The sequence below is a fragment of the Lepus europaeus genome, chromosome 19 (assembly GCF_033115175.1).
Source record: "Lepus europaeus isolate LE1 chromosome 19, mLepTim1.pri, whole genome shotgun sequence".
In the NCBI taxonomy this organism is placed as follows: Eukaryota; Metazoa; Chordata; class Mammalia; order Lagomorpha; family Leporidae; genus Lepus; species Lepus europaeus.
The window spans coordinates 58,731,060-58,747,683 of NC_084845.1; the positions used below are offsets into that span (position 1 = coordinate 58,731,060).

Consider the following 16,624-nt stretch of genomic DNA (forward strand, 5'->3'; position numbering starts at 1 on the left):
GGCATTCTAATATGGGGTGTCGATATCCTAAGCAGTGGTTTAATTTGTTGCTTCACAATGCCTGCAGCCTAGCAGATTTTAAGCATTTAATAAATAGTTTTTTGGGGCCAGCTCCATGGCTCACTTGGTTAATCTTCCGCCTGTGGCGCCAGCATCCCATATGGGCGCTGGGTTCTAGTCCCGGTTGCTCCTCTTCCAGTCCAGCTCTCTGCTGTGGCCCGGGAGGGCAGTAAAGGATGGCCCAAGTGCTTGGGCGCCTGCACCCACGTGGTAGCGCCTGGCTCCTGGCTTTGGATCAGCGTAGCTCCGGCCACCATAGCAGCCATTTTGGGGGGTGAACCAATGGAAGGAAGACCTTTCTGTCTCTCTCTCTCACTAACTCTGTCAAATAAATAAAAAAAAATTAAAGTTTTTCTTATGATAGAATTTTTCTTATAAATGTATTATGTTAATAAATTATGATAAATATAATGAACTTCTAAAGAAGTTGCTTTTTTTAGTTTAGGTCTCCTCTATGCTATTTGCTTTAGTTGATTTCTCTTTTTCTTTTTTTAAGATTTATTTATTTATTTGAAAGGCAGAGTTACAGAGGTAGGGGTGGTAGTCTTCCATTCACTGGTTCACTTCCCAAATGGCTGCAACAGCTGGAGCTGCACCGATCCGAAGCCAGGAGCCAGGAACTTCTTCCGGGTCTCCCTTGCGGGTGCAGGGCCCAAACACTTGGGCCATCCTCCATTGCCTTGCCAGGCCACAGCAGAGAGTTGGACTGGAAGAGGAGCAACCGGGACTAGAACCTGGCACCCATATGGGATGCCAGCGCTGCAGGTGGAGGATTAACCAAGTGAGCCATGGCGCCGGCCCCCTTGGGCCATCTTCTACTGCTTTCCCAGGACATAGAGAGAGCTGGATCGGAAGTGGAGCAGCCAGGACTTGAACTGGTGTCCATATGGGATGTCAGCACTGCAGACGGCGGCTTTACCCACTACGCTACAGTGCTGGCCCCCCTGATTTACCTTTTCTAAGATGATCTTCATGATTCCCTGGTGGGTGGTGGGTAACATGTAGTGTGGTTAGTTTCTTGACCCAGGCACTTTTAAGTGATTTTGCAATCTTGGAGAATATATTTCTATTACTTTACTGATTTTTAGTCAAATAGCCTAGGACAAAAAACAAAAAGATTTCTTTTTCAAAATGTATTTATTTGCATTATTCTCCTTTAGAATTCTGAGTAGTTTGAGTCTTAGAAAACTGATGATGGGACACAATCACATCCAAAACCTTCCAGCGCTGGTGGAGCACATCCCGCTTGAGGTCCTGGATATTCAGCATAATGGACTCGCCAGGCTGCCAGATACCCTCTTCTCCAGGGCTTTAAAGTAAGTGCTGCAGGACTTTTTCTGAAGAGCAGAGTCATTGGCTAAGAAAATGGAGAAAACCAAGATGAGCAATAGTAATTTAGCATGGAGCTACAGGAAACACAAAAGTCATTTAGCCCACAAGTGTCTGCATTGTTCTTTTTCTAGTATCTTATCCCACCCCTCCTTTTACATTGTTTGAGAGCTGTGAAGAGAGAAAGAATGAGAGAGAGCACACAAGAGCAAGCTCACCTGGGAGTGCTCCCATCCCCAAATGCCTAGAGTGGCTGGCGCTGGACCAAGGCTGACGTTGAAGCCAGGAACTCAATCCAGGTCTCTCACATGGGTGGCAGGAACTCAGTTACTTGAGTCATCACTACTTCCTCCTGGAATCTGCATTAGCAGGAAACTAGGGAGGGAAATCCAACCTAGACACTCAGATGTGGGATGTAGGTGTTTCAGTGGCTAGACCAAACACTTGCCTTATCAGTTTGGCAGTGTATTAAAAAGTCTTTAAAATACACACACACACACACACACACACCCTTTGATCCCACAAATTCTGCTTCTTAGAATGTTCCTTAGAGTAAATGAATGCATACTTTGATCACTTCAGATACAAAGCATTTCAAATTTGTCAGACTGAACTACAGCTGACAGTGACCTTTGCTTTGTGTTGACTGGCTTCCCTGATGGCTGTGATTTCATTCACTGAGTGGTCCTTAAAGCACATAAGTAAGTGCTTGATCCAGTGTTTGTGATTGTGTATGCATGGAAATGGAAACGTGTCAGGCAGCTGTTAATAGATCACTAAATAATGATATTAAAACCAGGTGGGGATAAAAACAGATGACTTTTTTTCTGAGCGGTGTTTCATAGTTCAAATACACGTTGCTATGATGCCCATCTGCATCCTCTCAGCAGGTGCATTTAGAGTAAAAGATGAAGCTAGGTTTGAATCAGGCTCCGACAGAAGCCTGGGAAAATAACCAAGCCTCTCTTCTTTCCTTGCTACTTGGTTTCTGTGAATTGAGAAGAAGAAACTCTGGATAGAGTCAATTAGGGAAAACTATATGAAGGAAATGAAGTTTTTTAGTTTGGAGCTTGGAATGACAACATTCCATCCTGAGATGACAGGATGGTTTCCACATAAGAAAGCACCAAATGAAGATACAGGAAGTGACGATTTGTGTGTGTCCTCTCAGCCTCAGATACCTGAATGCATCTGCAAACAGTCTGGAGTGTTTGCCGTCTGCTTGTGCTGCCGGCGAGAGTCTGAGCGTGCTGCAGCTGCTCTACCTGACCAGCAATCGCCTGACTGATCAGTGCATACCTGTCTTGGTTGGGTTCCCGCACCTGCGAGTCTTGCACCTTGCCAACAATCAACTACAGACCTTTCCTGCAAGGTAAGTGGATGCAAACTTTGATCACTTCAGATACAAAACATTTTACATTTGTCAAACTGAGTTGCAGCTGACTATGACCTTTGCCTTATGTTAACTAATTCCCTGATGGCTGTAATTTCACTGAATGGAAAAATCTTTTTTTTTTTTTTTTAAATAAAGATCATGCCATCTGCAACCAGGAATTTTTTTTAAAGATTTATTATTTATTTGAAAGGCAGAGAGAGGCAGAGGCAGAGGCAGAGGGAGAGAGAGAAACATCTTCCATGTGCTGGTTCACTCCCCAGATGGCCACGTTAATTGGAGCTGCACCAGTCTGAATCTAGGAGCCAGGAGTTTCTTCCAGGTCTCCCACGTGGGTGCAGGGACCCATGGACTTGGGCCATCTTCCACTGCTTTCCCAGACCGTAGTGGAGAGCTGGATCGGAAGAGGAGCCACCAGGACTCGAAATCAGCACCCATATAGGATGCCAGCACTGTAGATGGCGGCTTTACCCACTACACCACAGCACTGACCCCGAAAAATCTTTTTTTTTTTGACAGGCAGAGTGGATAGTGAGAGAGAGAGACAGAGAGAAAGGTCTTCCTTTTTGCCGTTGGTTCACCCTCCAATGGCCGCTGAGGCCGGCGTATCAAGCTGATTCAAAGCCAGGAGCCAGGTGCTTCTCCTGGTCTCCAATGCGGGTTCAGGGCCCAAGGTCTTGGGCCATCCTCCACTGCACTCCCGGGCCACAGCAGAGAGCTGGCCTGGAAGAGGGGCAACCGGGATAGAATCCAGCGTCCTAACCGGGACTAGAACCCGGTGTGCTGGCGCCGCAAGGTGGAGGATTAGCCTGTTAAGCCACGGCGCCGGCCTGAAAAATCTTAATAGTTCATACTGGGGCCAGCACTGTGGTGCAGCAGGTTAAAGCCCAAGCCTACAGCACCCCATATGGGCACCGGTTTGAGTCCCAACTGCTCCACTTCCGATTCAGCTCTCTGCTATGGCTTGGGAAAGCAGTAGAAGACAGACTAGGTCTGGACCCTACACCCATGTGGGAGATCTGGAAGAAGCTCCTGGCTCCTGACTTCAGATCAGGTCAGCTCTGGGTGTTGTGGTCATTTGGGGAGTGGACCAGCAAATGGAAAACCTCTCTCCGGCTATACCTCTCTCTGTAACTCTGTCTTTCAAATAAATTAAAAAAAAAAAAAAAAAAAAAAGGTTCATAACTAGTTGCTAAGTATCAGTAACCAGAGCAAGTGTGGTTAAAATGTGTTTAATTTTTAGTCCTAGTTACTTAATAGTGGTGTGGGAATATTTGACCTAGAAAAGTACAAGCTTATGAAGTCAAATTTTGAAGATAATTTTTTATCAACATTGTTTCATAAAATACTGTGAATCTATTAATTTATTCATAATATGACTTTATATATTGAATACCTACTATTTGCTAAATACTATGTGACTTGTAGTCAAATTGGTGTGAAAGACATGTATAGGCAGTTTCGCTGTAGAGTAGTTAAGTGCAGGGTATGAAATATACACGCAGGTAGCCAGTAGTGCAGTATAGGGATGGGGGCAGAGTTTTGTTGGACTTCCTAGAGAAAGAGATTACTGTAGTTAGCCACACTGTATTTACATGAAGATACAGGAGAAACATTTAAAAAAGAGACTGTCAAAGTTTTAGTGTCAGATAAGTAAATAATTTTCAAAAAAATTCAAAAGTTTAACACCAAAAAATCCATCTATACCATGAAGGTAGTCATTAAAAGTCATATTTTAAAAAACTAAGAGTATGAGAAAAGACATTTGATATAATGTGAATGCAATTTTAAATATAATGAGAAGTTATATAATGTTTGGTAGTTTGTTACACCTTGAATGGAAAGCATGTATTTTTATTTTTATTTCATTTTACAAATATTCTCAGAAATATAAACTCAGAAGAACTGAGTTTAAGTATTAACTAAATTACAATTTTGGTGAACATTTTTGTGAACATTTATGAAATGAAATAGAGCTTTTTTTAACAACTTCTAACTTCAGTCACCATGCTTGAATTTTATTTTATTTTATTTTTTTAAAGATATATTTTATTTATTTGAAAGACAGAGTTACAGAGAGAGGTAGAGACAGAGAGAGAGGTCTTGCATCCGCTGGTTCACTCACCAGATGGCCGCAACAGTTGGGGCTGCGCCATTCTGAAGCCAGGAGCTTCTTCCAGGTCTCCCACATGGGTGCAGGGACCAAAGCACTTGGGCCATCTTTTACTGCTTTCCCAGGCCACAGCAGAGTGCTGGATGGGAAGAGGAGCAGTCAGGACTCAAAACGGTGTCCATATGGGATGCTGGCACTGCAGTGGCTTTACCCACTATGCCACAGCCCCAGCCCCAGCAGTGGGTTTTAAAGTGAATGCAGAGGGGCCAGCAATATGGCATAGCTAGTTAAACTACTGCCTGCAGTGCCGGCTTTACATGTGGTCGCCAGTTCGAGTCCCAGCTGCTCAACTTCTGATCCAACTGTCTGTTAATGCACCTGGAAAAGTGCCTGGGAAGCTGGCCCACATTCTTGGGCCCTGCACTCACATGGGAGAGCTCTCAGGAGCTCTTGGCTCCTGGCTCCTGACTCCTGGGTTTTTTCCAGATGAAGCTCCCCACCCAGCTCCGGCTTTGCAGCCATTTGAGGAATGAACCAAAGGATGGAAGATCTCCATAAAGGTATTAGGCTGACTGAAGATACTGGCAAGCTTTACTCAGTCGATGAAAGGGAGCCTTATGAATCATTCGTCTCAAAGACCAGACACAGTGCTGTGTGTATAGTAAAAACCTGGTCAATTTTTAGCAGAGATGAACTGTTATGAACAGGTAACTGTAGAAATTTAGACTTGGTAGGAGTCTTAGTGATGATTTAGTACAACTTCTTTATTTCACAGCTGAGCCAGTTTTGGTCCACTGATACCAACTCACCTAGTATTTTGCAGTGACTTGGTGGTGACGCAAGGACCAGCACTAATCTCCCAGTGACAGGCCAGTGCTGTTTCAGCCTCCTCTTCCAGGTCATGGCCACAAGATCCAGCAGCTGTGAGCCACAAGGGAAGCTTTGGCCCTTGGAAGGCTGAGATACAGATCAGGCTGAGATGTAAGAGGAGTGGTGGTGAGCCAGGGTCTTAGCTGCTGTCCAGTTTTGTTTAATTTTCACTGGTAATCTGGCAGTAGGCCAGGTCAGCCCTTTGAACTCTGGCTGCTGTGAAATAGCACTTGCTTGGCAGCTGCTTATTTTTGGTGCAATCTAGTATTTTGGTGTTTCTTTTTTAGCAAACTAAATAAATTGGAGCAATTGGAGGAACTGAACTTAAGTGGCAACAAGCTTAAGACGATTCCCACAACTATAGCAAACTGCAAAAGACTGCACACCCTTGTCGCACACTCCAACAACATCAGCATTTTCCCAGAAATCCTGCAGCTGCCTCAGATCCAGGTACTTTTATCTGCTGGAATTAATGAATCCCTTATGGAGGAAATGGCATTAGTGTGAAGGAGATAATTCTCTTCTCATAAGGAAGAGATATTGTTCTTATATACTCACTCTGGGATCAGAATGTACATAACTGCTTCTTTGGAGAAATTTTTTTCTTTTTTTTTTTTTTAATTTTTTATTTTTATTTATTTGAAAGACAAGACAGAGTTAGAAAGCAAGGTCTTCCATCTGCTGGTTCACTCCCCATCAGCCAGGGCCAAGCCAATCCAAAGCCAGGAGATTCTTCTGGGTCTCCCACTTGGGTGCAGGGGCCCAACCACATGGATCATCATCCGCTACTTGCCAAGGTGCATTAGCAGGGAGCTGGATCAGAGATGGAGCAGCTGGGACTCAAACCGGCACCCATGTGAGATGCTAGCAGTGCAGGCTGGGGCTTTAACCCACTGTGCCACAGCGCCGGCCCCTCCTGGGAAGAAACTGAGTTCCCCCTTAAGGATGTAATAGGATATTGAACATTTGGGACTAAAGAATTAACTCTCTATGCTGTGTGGTTTTTTTGTTTTTTGTTCTGTTTGTTTGTTTCTCCATTTCATCTCAGTTTGTAGATCTAAGTTGCAATGACTTGACAGAAATACTCATTCCAGAGGCTCTGCCTGCTACGTTACAAGACCTTGACCTGACTGGAAATACAAATCTGGTTCTGGAACACAAGACGCTAGACATATTTAGGTAGGTAAAAACCTGAAATTTAATCCTTACCTGCTCTCCTCTAGGACTGTGGAGATCTTGTTCTCTCCAGAAGTCAGTCTTTTTTTTTCCCCCTTCAAAAATAATTTATTTGTTTCTGGTCACAAAACACAGGAAGTTGCGAGGGCAGTGGGTCTGCCCAGTGGCTGCCCTCTTCCTGGTCTGCACACCTCTACATACACCTTGTACACAGCGCCCCAAGCCGTTTCTCCCATTCTCCCAGCTGCAGAGTATGGGGAGCAGGCAGGAAGCTGAGCAACAGACCCCTACCCCCCACTTGCAATGTGGGGACGCCCCTCAGGTGAGCGCTCCAGCTCACCCCTGCGTATCTGCCACAGAGCAGCCCTGTCTACACAGCCCCTAGGGGCTGCACCTTGCAGCAGTGAAGTAGTCTATTGTGTTAAAACTACTACATGGCTACCGCACACACATATGTCTGGTATTTTTTACATATCAGGCATAAATATATTAGTTGGTACAGATTGCATTACAACATCTGTAAGATGTTCTTTCTTTGTACCTGTATCAAAATGTGTAAAATAAGTAGATATGACTGAAGTATAGAAATCTTTGTTTTGCTGAGCTCTTGATTGAAAAGAATGGCATTAATTTTGACAATGTTTGGCTCCTATTTCTTCTTGCTGCACCTTTTCTCTTTTTTTCCTTCTGGTTAGGGGGTCGGGGGGACTCGGCTGCTCTACTCCCAATCCAGCTTCCTGATAATAGAGCCTGAGGAGGCAGTGGATGATGGTTCAAGAATTTGGGCCCCTGTCACCCATGTGGGAGACCTGGACGGAGTCTCTGGCTCCTGGCTTTGACCTTGCCCAGTCCTGGCTGTTGTGGGTATTTGGAGAGTGAATCAGGGGATGGAAGATTTCTCTGTGTCTCCTTCCCTCTCTGTTGTTCTGCCTTTCAAATAAGCTGCTGCTTGCTGAGCTAGTATCCTAGATTGGGGCACCAGCTTGAGTCACAGCTGTCTGCTTCTGATCCAGCTCCCTGAGAACTTGCCTGATGGAGTTCTGAGCACCTGGCTTCAGCCTGGCCTAGCTCTGGCCATTGGAGGAGTGAACCAGCAGATGGAAGATCCCTCTCTCTCTTTCTCTGTTTCTGTCTCTCTCTTTCTCTCCCCACCACCCGTGTTACTCTGCCTGTGAAACAAATAAATACTTAAGAATTAATCCTTAGGGTTGGCATTTTGGTACAGTGGATAGAGCTGCTGCATCCCATATGGGTGCCAGTTTGTGTCCCGGCTACTCTGCTTCTGATCCAACTCCTTGCTGGTGGCCTGGGAAAGGCAGCAGAGGATGGCCCAAGTGTTTGGACCTCTGCACCCATGGCTCAGCCCTAATTGTTGCTGCCACTTGGAGAGTGGAACAGCAGATGAAAGACCTTTCTTCCTTCCTTCCTTTCTTTGTTTCATTCTCTTTTTTTTTTTTTTTTTTTTTTCTTTTTTTCTTTCCAAGATAGAGTTACAGAGAGGCAGAGAGAAAGAGAGGTTTTCCATCAACTGGTTCACTCCCCACATGTCAGCAACGGCCAGAGCTGTGCTGATCCAAAGCCAGGAGCAAGAAGCTTCTTCCAGGTCTCCCATGTGGCTGCAAGGGCCCAAGGATTTGGGCCATCTTCCACTGCTTTCCCAGGCTGTAGCAGAGAGCTGGATTGGAAGTTGAGCAGCCAGGGCTCAAACTGGCACCCATATGGGATGTCAGCACTGCAAGTGGCAGCTTTACCCATTATACCACAGCACCAGCCCTGAAAGACTCTCTTTTTCTCTGTCTGTCCCTCTGCAACCCTTTCAGGTAAATGAAGAATTTTTGAAAAGAATCCTTAACACATGATATCTTTGGGAGAGTTTTCATCAAAGACAGACTAATATATGGCTTAATCTTTTCTTCTTTCACCTCAACAGCCATATCACAACACTAAAAATTGATCAGAAACCTTTGCCAACCACAGATTCTACTGTTACATCAACCTTCTGGAGCCACGGACTGGCTGAGATGGCAGGACAGAGAAATAAGTGAGTGTGTTGACTGTGGAGACGGAGTTCCAGAACTGGCAGCCCCTGGTGTCTCTGATGTCTCTGGTGCTCATAGTAGGGCTCTGATGTTCTGGTGCACATAAGCATATCAGCATGTCAGCTCACATAAGATCCTTCTGAGACTATGCTACAGTGAGACAAATGTGTGTGCGCAGTCCACAGAATACCAAACATCTCCTCTCATGGCTTACATCATGGATGTTTGCTTTTTAGTTTTATCCTTGTGTTATTCTTAGCTTTATCCTTGTATTAAATTTCCTTCCCTGTAAACAAAGTTGAAATACCCAACTGTAGAGTCATCCTGCTTTCTCTTAGCACCCAACCTAGTGTGATCCTCCACTTCCTAGAGCCCTGCCCAGTGACCCAACCAAAGCCCAAATCTTATACTCATTTCTGTCCGACATCCTCTTACCAGTACACCCCATGGTTTCATGGACTAGCATTCACCCTTGCTGCAAGATCTAATAACCCAGCTTGTCTGGTTATAGATGTGCTCTGGGGTTCTTGGGCTGAAGGGTTTTGACAAAATCCAGTTCTTCATCACTACCAAGAGAAAATATGTTATCTTCCAGCCTTGGGCAGCACTGCAAAACTATGTACTGCCCGTGAGTGTGGCAGGATACGCCTTTCCTTAGGACATCACTGTTTCAGATTCTGCTGGATTATTTTCCCTAGGGACTTTCTCACATGTAAATTAAGAATTACTACTGTTCTGCTCCAACTGCAGTTAATACTTGCACTCTGGAGAATAATCTTTTACCAAGAACTTTCTTTGATGATTGTCTTTCTTGTATTTCTGCTCTAGGCTATGTGTATCTGCTCTAGCTATGGATAACTTTGCAGAGGGTGTGGGAGCTGTGTATGGCATGTTTGATGGGGACCGGAACGAGGAGCTCCCTCGCCTGCTACAGTGCACGATGGCAGATGTGCTTTTGGAAGAGGTACAGCAGTCAACAAACGACACAGTTTTCATGGCGAACACCTTCTTGGTATCTCACAGGTAAGCAGGTGGGTTGAATAATCCCTAACTCAGTTCTACTTTTGGAAAATAAGTCTCTGTAAACCAGAAGATCAGGATCTGGATCCAGGAGAGATCCCACTCCTTCTGTGATCCTTCTGTGGTTATCGGCTTGGAAGTGGGGACTTTGGCTCTTTAAAGAGCCACAGGAGTCATCTGCATTGTTTATATGTATGTATGTGTGTGTTTCTGTATTTTGGGAGGAAGGTGGTAAGGTTTCATAAGATTCTCCAGAGTCTGTGACCTCTAAGTATTTAACAAGTACTGATTAGGTTCATGTGTTTTGCCTACTTGTTATTGGGTATATACACAGCTAATCTACTCAAAGTCTAAGTCAATGGAGGTCAAAACTGTGTGTAACAAAACTGCTGAAAATCTCAATCTAGTTAATGGAGAATCTTGCATATCAGGTGGGCTCCATAAAGGATATGAGCAACAACTAAGAGGTAAATTAGTATAATTAGGGTTGAAATGGAACAGCCTGGAGCTCAAGCTCTTTTTATCAATTAGTATAACACAAACCAAGGTGTTGTGAAAGGAGTCTGTTTTTTCTTTTAAGATTCATTTATGGCCAGCGCCGTGGCTCAACAGGCTAATCCTCTGCCTTGCGGTGCTGGCACACCGGGTTCTAGTCCTGGTTGGGGCACTGGATTCTGTCCTGGTTGCACCTCTTCCAGGCCAGCTCTCTGCTATGGCCTGGGAGTGCATTGGAGGATGGCCCAAGTGCTTGGGCCCTGCACCCCATGGGAGACCAGGATAAGCACCTGGCTCCTGCCTTCGGATCAGTGCGGGGCACCGGCCACAGCGGCCATTGGAGGGTGAACCAACGGCAAAGGAAGACCTTTCTCTCTCTCTCTCTCACTGTCCACTCTGCCTGTTAAAAAAAAAAAAAAAAAAAAAAAGATTTATTTATTTATTTGAAAGGCAGAGTTACAGAGAGGCGGAGGCAGAGAGAGAGAAAAACGTTTTCCATCCACTGGTTCACTCCCTAAATGGCCACAATGGCCAGAGCTGGGCCGATTTTAAGCCAGGAGCTTCTTCAAGCTCTCCCACACAGCTACAGGGGCCCAAGGACTTGGGTCATCTTCAACTGCTTTCTCAGGCGATAGCAGAGAGCGAGATCGGAAGTGGAGCAGCCAGGACTCAAACTGGCACCCATATGGGATGCCGGCCCTGCTACACCACTGCACCAGCAAGAGTCGTCTTTTTAATAGTAGAATTGAGCTAGAGACTTGGCAAAATAAGGGGTTTGAGAAAGGGAACTCAGTATATGAAGCTCCTTCTTAGAGCCAGGCACTGTCCCAAGCATTTTTTGTACTGTATTTTTAATTTTCAAAACAAGTCAAGTAGGTAAATACTTCTTCAGAGAAGTTTCTTAGAGAAATGACTTGGCTGAGGATCCACAGGAAATGGCAGAGCAGGACATTGAATCTAGGTCTTTCTGATAGTATGTGCTGTCTTAGTGTTGTGTAGAAAGTGTGGATGGATTATGGTCCTTCCTTCAAGGATTTACATCCTAAGTGAGTAATTGTCCGAGTGCTGTTGTCCTGGGACCAGCAGCCTCAGTATCACCAGAAACTTGTTAAAAAATTGGGCCAGCCCCTGCTAAATCAGAGGCTGGGATTGAGGCCCCAGTTTTAATGTTTACTATGCCCTCCAGATGATTCTGATGTGTTCAGGATTGAGAACCTCCGGTTTAGGAAGTCTGATCAGACACAGAAGGAATAGAGGGAGAAGCCCTTGCATGTCTCTTCATCTACCCGCACCCTTGTAAGATCTCCATCAGCTGAGTGTAGGAGCTTCGCACTCTCCCACTCTCCCACTCTCCCACTGTCACCAGTGCCCAGTGCCTGCCTTCAGGTGGGCCGGGGGGGCTGGCTCACAGTCACATGGCAGAAAAAGAAGGAAAAGAACACATGAAGGACACTGTTGTCTTCTGAAAGAGGCTCCCATATCTTGATTTCCTTTGCCTTCTGAACAGGAAACTAGGAATGGCTGGGCAGAAGCTGGGCTCCTCCGCCCTCCTGTGCTACATTCGCCCTGACACTGTTGATCCAACAAGCAGTTTTAACCTGACTGTGGCCAATGTTGGCACCTGCCAAGCAGTCCTGTGCAGAAGTGGGAAGCCAGTGCCACTCTCTAAAGTCTTCAGCCTGGAACAGGATCCAGAGGAAGCACAAAGAGTGAAGGACCAAAAAGCCATCATAACAGAGGTGCGTCTTGCTCTCTTCCGTTTACTACTACTTCTTTTTTAAGATTTATTTGTTTATTTGAAAGTCAGAGTTATACAGAGAGAGAAGGAGAGGCAGAGAGAGAGAGGTCTTCCATCCACTGGTTCACTCTCTAATTAGCCACAACGGCTGGAGCTGTGCCAATCTGAAGCCAGGAGCCAGGAGCTTCTTCCAGGTCTCCCAAATGGGTGCAGAGACCCAGGGACTTGGCCATCTTCCCCTGCTTCCCCAGGCCATAGCAGAGAGCTGGATTAGAAGTAGCGCACCCAGGACTTGAACTGGCACCCATATGGGATGCTGGCACTGCAGGCAACGGCTTTACCCACTGCACCACAGTGACGGCCCCTGCCATTCACTTCTACTCCCCAAATCAGTGAAGGTTGTTTGTCACAGAGCAATGAAGATTCGGTTTCTTCCTGTTGTGCCTTGTAAATAGCAACCAATCCAAATACATGTTCAATTCAGATGGTTTCAGTAGTGGCACTAGAAGAAATTTAACTGGACAGTGAGTAGCAAAAAGAAAAAGCAAACTTAATTAGAAATGAGAAGTCCCAGTTTGTGATCCTTTAAATGTGTAGCTAGCATATAGAATGAATATCGTAACCCCTTATGTAATTCCAAATTCATGTGGTTTGTTATGCCAAACGGAAGAAGAAAGATTTCTATAGTTTGACATCCCCATTCTGAAATGCCAAGTTTCAAAATATTTTTTCCTGTTTATTCTGTATATGGTTTAGTATGCTCTTTTGTTTGTAATCAAATGACAGCACATTTTTGCTTTCAAAGAGAGGTTAGCAATTATAATATGTGCATACTGTAATGAGCATTATTTACTGCAAACATTGTTTATTGCTTTCAAATCTCTTGCTGTTTGAAGTGAATTGTTTGTTGTTGAGCTTTAAGACTTCTTTGTGTGTTTTGAAAACAAGTCCTTTATCAGGTACATGCTTAACAAATAGTTTCTGTCTGAGGTTTTTGTCTTTTCATTCTTTTAACAGTGTGTTTTGCAGAGCAGACGTTGTCAGTTTTAATGAAATCCCACTCATCAGTTTTTCCCCGTGTACTGTGTTCGTAGTGTTGCATCTGAAAATTTTGATGTTGTATATAGAACTCATTTCAAGCTTAAGGTCACCTAGATTTTCTTCTGTGTTGCCTTCTAGAAGATTTATAGTTTTGTGTTTTACATTGAGGCCTGCAGTCCATTTTGTGAGCCGTGTAAGCTCTGTGTCTAGAGTCACTTTTTTTGCTTGTGGATGTCCAGTTCTAACGCCATTTGTTGAAAATACGATCTTTTTTTTTTTTTTTAACTGTATTGCCTTTGCTCTTTTGTTCATGATTAGTCAGTTGTATGAAGGATTTTAAAAAATTGCTGTAAGAGGTATTTAAAACTATTTTGGGACAATACAAGGGGTCTTCTGAAAGTTCATGGAAAATGCATATTGTGAAGAAGTATGCATGGATTTAAAACAATTATGCACCAAAATAAACTTATCTTTGATTCCAGTTTCCATGAACTTTTTGAAATCCCATTGGGTTTATGTGAGTCTATTTCTGAGCTCTTCATTTTGTTGGAATTCTCTCAAATTATACATCTTAGAATCCATCCAGGGGCCAGCGCTGTTACATAGCGAGTAAAGCCACCACATAGTACCGGCATCCTCTTCCGATCCAGCTCTCTGCTATGGCCTGGGAAAACAGTAGAAGATGGCCCAAGTGCTTGGGCCCCTGCATCCACGTGGGAGACCTGGAAGAAGCTCCTGGCTCCTGGCTTCTGATCGGTGCAGCTCCAGCCATTGCAGTCATCTGGGGAGTGAACTGGCAGATGGAAGACCTCTCTCTTGCTCGCTCTGCCTCTCCTTCTCTCTCTGTAACTCTGCTTTCAAGTACATAAATAAATCTTAAAAAAAAAAAATTCTATCCAGGGAAGCACAAAAGCCATAAGTAACCCAAAAAACTTTGACATGCAGTTGGTACTGTGTTAGTGGAGGCAGTTGGAATAGATAGAGGCTCTTGTCTTCTTGTAAGAAAAGAATTTCAGATGTGAGACAGATACAGGCAGTAAGCAACTAGTGATGTTTAATGAAAAGAATACACCTGACAGACAAAGAACCAAGTGCCAAGTTTACATTCAGACTAGAGCTTCTATGGGAGTGGACACAGCTTTTCTGATCATTTCTCCTGCCCGCTTCCTTCTTGGGGATTTCGCTAGAGGAGGGCTTTCTGGGCATGCTAAGGTGAAATTCCTACAGCCCAGTTTTATCAGCCCATTGTTATTGGGTCAGATAACCCCTGGTGTCAGGCCAGGAAGATTCTTTGGGGATTGGGATGGAGGGTGGGGGTGAATGCTGGGACTCCTCTGGGTTATTGGACATGGGCATGGCTTTTGATGTATAAATGAACTTCCTGTTTTTTTCCTTCAGGCCCATCTCACATAGGCTAATGTTTATCTTCCTACCTAACAGGGTTCTGGAATTAGGAGACTTTGGTCTTTTAAAAAAATTTTTTTTAATTATTAGATTTTGTTTGTTTCAAATTTTAAAAGTTGTTAACATTTTGTCACATTCACTTCAAATGTAGACATGCACATAGAGATTGCAGTCTGAGGGGGTCTTTCAATCAAAACAAATGAAAGATAAAAGACAGTATTTCATTTGACTACTCTAATTTACGGGATTTATTTATTCATTTCTTTATTTCCAACTTTTTAATATTTATTTATTTGAAAGGCAGAGTTAGAGAATGAGGTAAAGAGATCTGTCTGCTTCCCAAATGGGATAGAGAGATCTTCTGCTTACTTTCCAAATGACTGCAATGGCCGGAGCTGGGCCAGGCTGAAACCAGGAGCCAGCAACTCTGTCTGGGTTTCCCATGTGGGTGGTAGGGGTCTACACACTTGGGCCATCTTTTATTGCCCTCTCAGGAACATTAACAGGAACTGAGTCGGAAGTGGAGCAGCAGGGACTTGAACCTGTACTCACAGGCCGTGGCCCAGCGAGCTGTACCATAACACTGGCCCCTATTTTATAGAATATAGAAAATGTTCTGTAGATCTTCCTCAGGGGCTCCTAGAACAGTGGGAAATGTTGTAAATTTTTTTAACCACAAACATTTATTGTTTGCCTGTTATTTGCTAAGCACTGTACTTTTGTTATTTTATTTAATCTTAACAGTAACCCCTATGAAAGAAGGGCTTTTATTTTCATTTTACAGTTGAAGAAAATTAAGTGTAGAGTTTGTGACCAGTTTTCATAAATGAGAATTCAGAGTTTTCACCCAGAGAATGACTGCAACTGTGAAGTTAGTTTATTGATGTCTTTAGAGTTTTTCTTTTGAAGTCAATACCAAAGAGTCTGGCAAAAGAGCATTCCTAACCTGTATCTCACGGTTATTTCTTCTCCCTTAAGTTTGGAATTACATGGATTCTGATGTGACCTACCATTTACTCTTTTTTTTTTTTTTTTTTTTTTTTTTTTTGACAGGCAGAGTTAGTGAGAGAGAAAGAGAGAAGGGTCTTACTTTTTCCATTGGTTCACCCCAAAATGGCTGCTACGGGTGGTGCGCTGCGCCGATCCAAAGCCAGGAGCCAGGTGCTTCCCCCTGGTCTCCTATGTGGGTGCAGGGCCCAAGCACCTGGGCCATCCTCCACTGCCTTCCCAGACCACAGCAGAGAGCTGGACTGGAAGAGGAGCAACTGGGACTAGAACCTGGTGTGCCAGTGCCGCAGGTGAAGGATTAGCCAAGTGAGCCGTGGCGCCAGCCAACCATTTATTCGTGGTACAGCCTTTACAGAGAAGGTTCATCGTGCTACAGAATTCATTTATTAAAAAAGATTTATTTATTTATTTATTCATTTATTTGAGTGACAGAGATCTTCCATCTTCTGGTTCTACAACAGGTGGGTCTGGGCCAGGCCAAAACCAGGAGCCCAAATTTCTGTCTGAGCTTAGAATTCAACTTGAATCTCCCATGTGAGTGGCAGGGACCCAGGTAGCTGAGCCGTCATCTGTTGCAGGAAGCTGGATGAGAAGCGGAGTAGCTTTCTTGAACTGGCACCTGACATTGGGATGCAGATGCCGCAGTGGGGACCTAACCTGTCGCGACACAACACCTTCCCCATGCTGCAGATCTCAGACTCTCCTTTTCTAAGCTAGATCACCTTAGGGCTCTGTCAGTGCTTTTGCTGCCACAGTTTTCTTAGCCTTTTGCTACCTTCTCAGTCCCAACTTCGCCTTGAAATGAGAAATCATTTTTAGTGACCCATTTCAATTTTGGCCTCTCTGAGAATACTCATAATGGAGAACTAATGTTGGTTCTGCTTATTGTCTTTCTAACATATATTTATCTAAGTAAGGACATACTGAGCTCTGTCCCT

The 16,624-nt window shown here is 44.3% G+C and overlaps 1 protein-coding gene across 2 annotated transcripts in view; it reads left to right on the top strand.

Moving 5' to 3' along the window:
* The window catches only part of PHLPP2 (PH domain and leucine rich repeat protein phosphatase 2), a 90,258-nt gene that overhangs the window by 68,353 nt on the left and 5,281 nt on the right, over positions 1-16,624 (top strand). For both annotated transcript variants that reach the window (XM_062176759.1, XM_062176760.1), the window contains exons 12-18: positions 1,221-1,376; positions 2,561-2,761; positions 6,053-6,215; positions 6,814-6,944; positions 8,872-8,982; positions 9,809-10,003; positions 12,003-12,234. In XM_062176759.1, the coding sequence (XP_062032743.1) occupies positions 1,221-1,376; positions 2,561-2,761; positions 6,053-6,215; positions 6,814-6,944; positions 8,872-8,982; positions 9,809-10,003; positions 12,003-12,234 (1,189 nt within the window). The remainder of the gene's footprint in view (positions 1-1,220; positions 1,377-2,560; positions 2,762-6,052; positions 6,216-6,813; positions 6,945-8,871; positions 8,983-9,808; positions 10,004-12,002; positions 12,235-16,624) is intronic.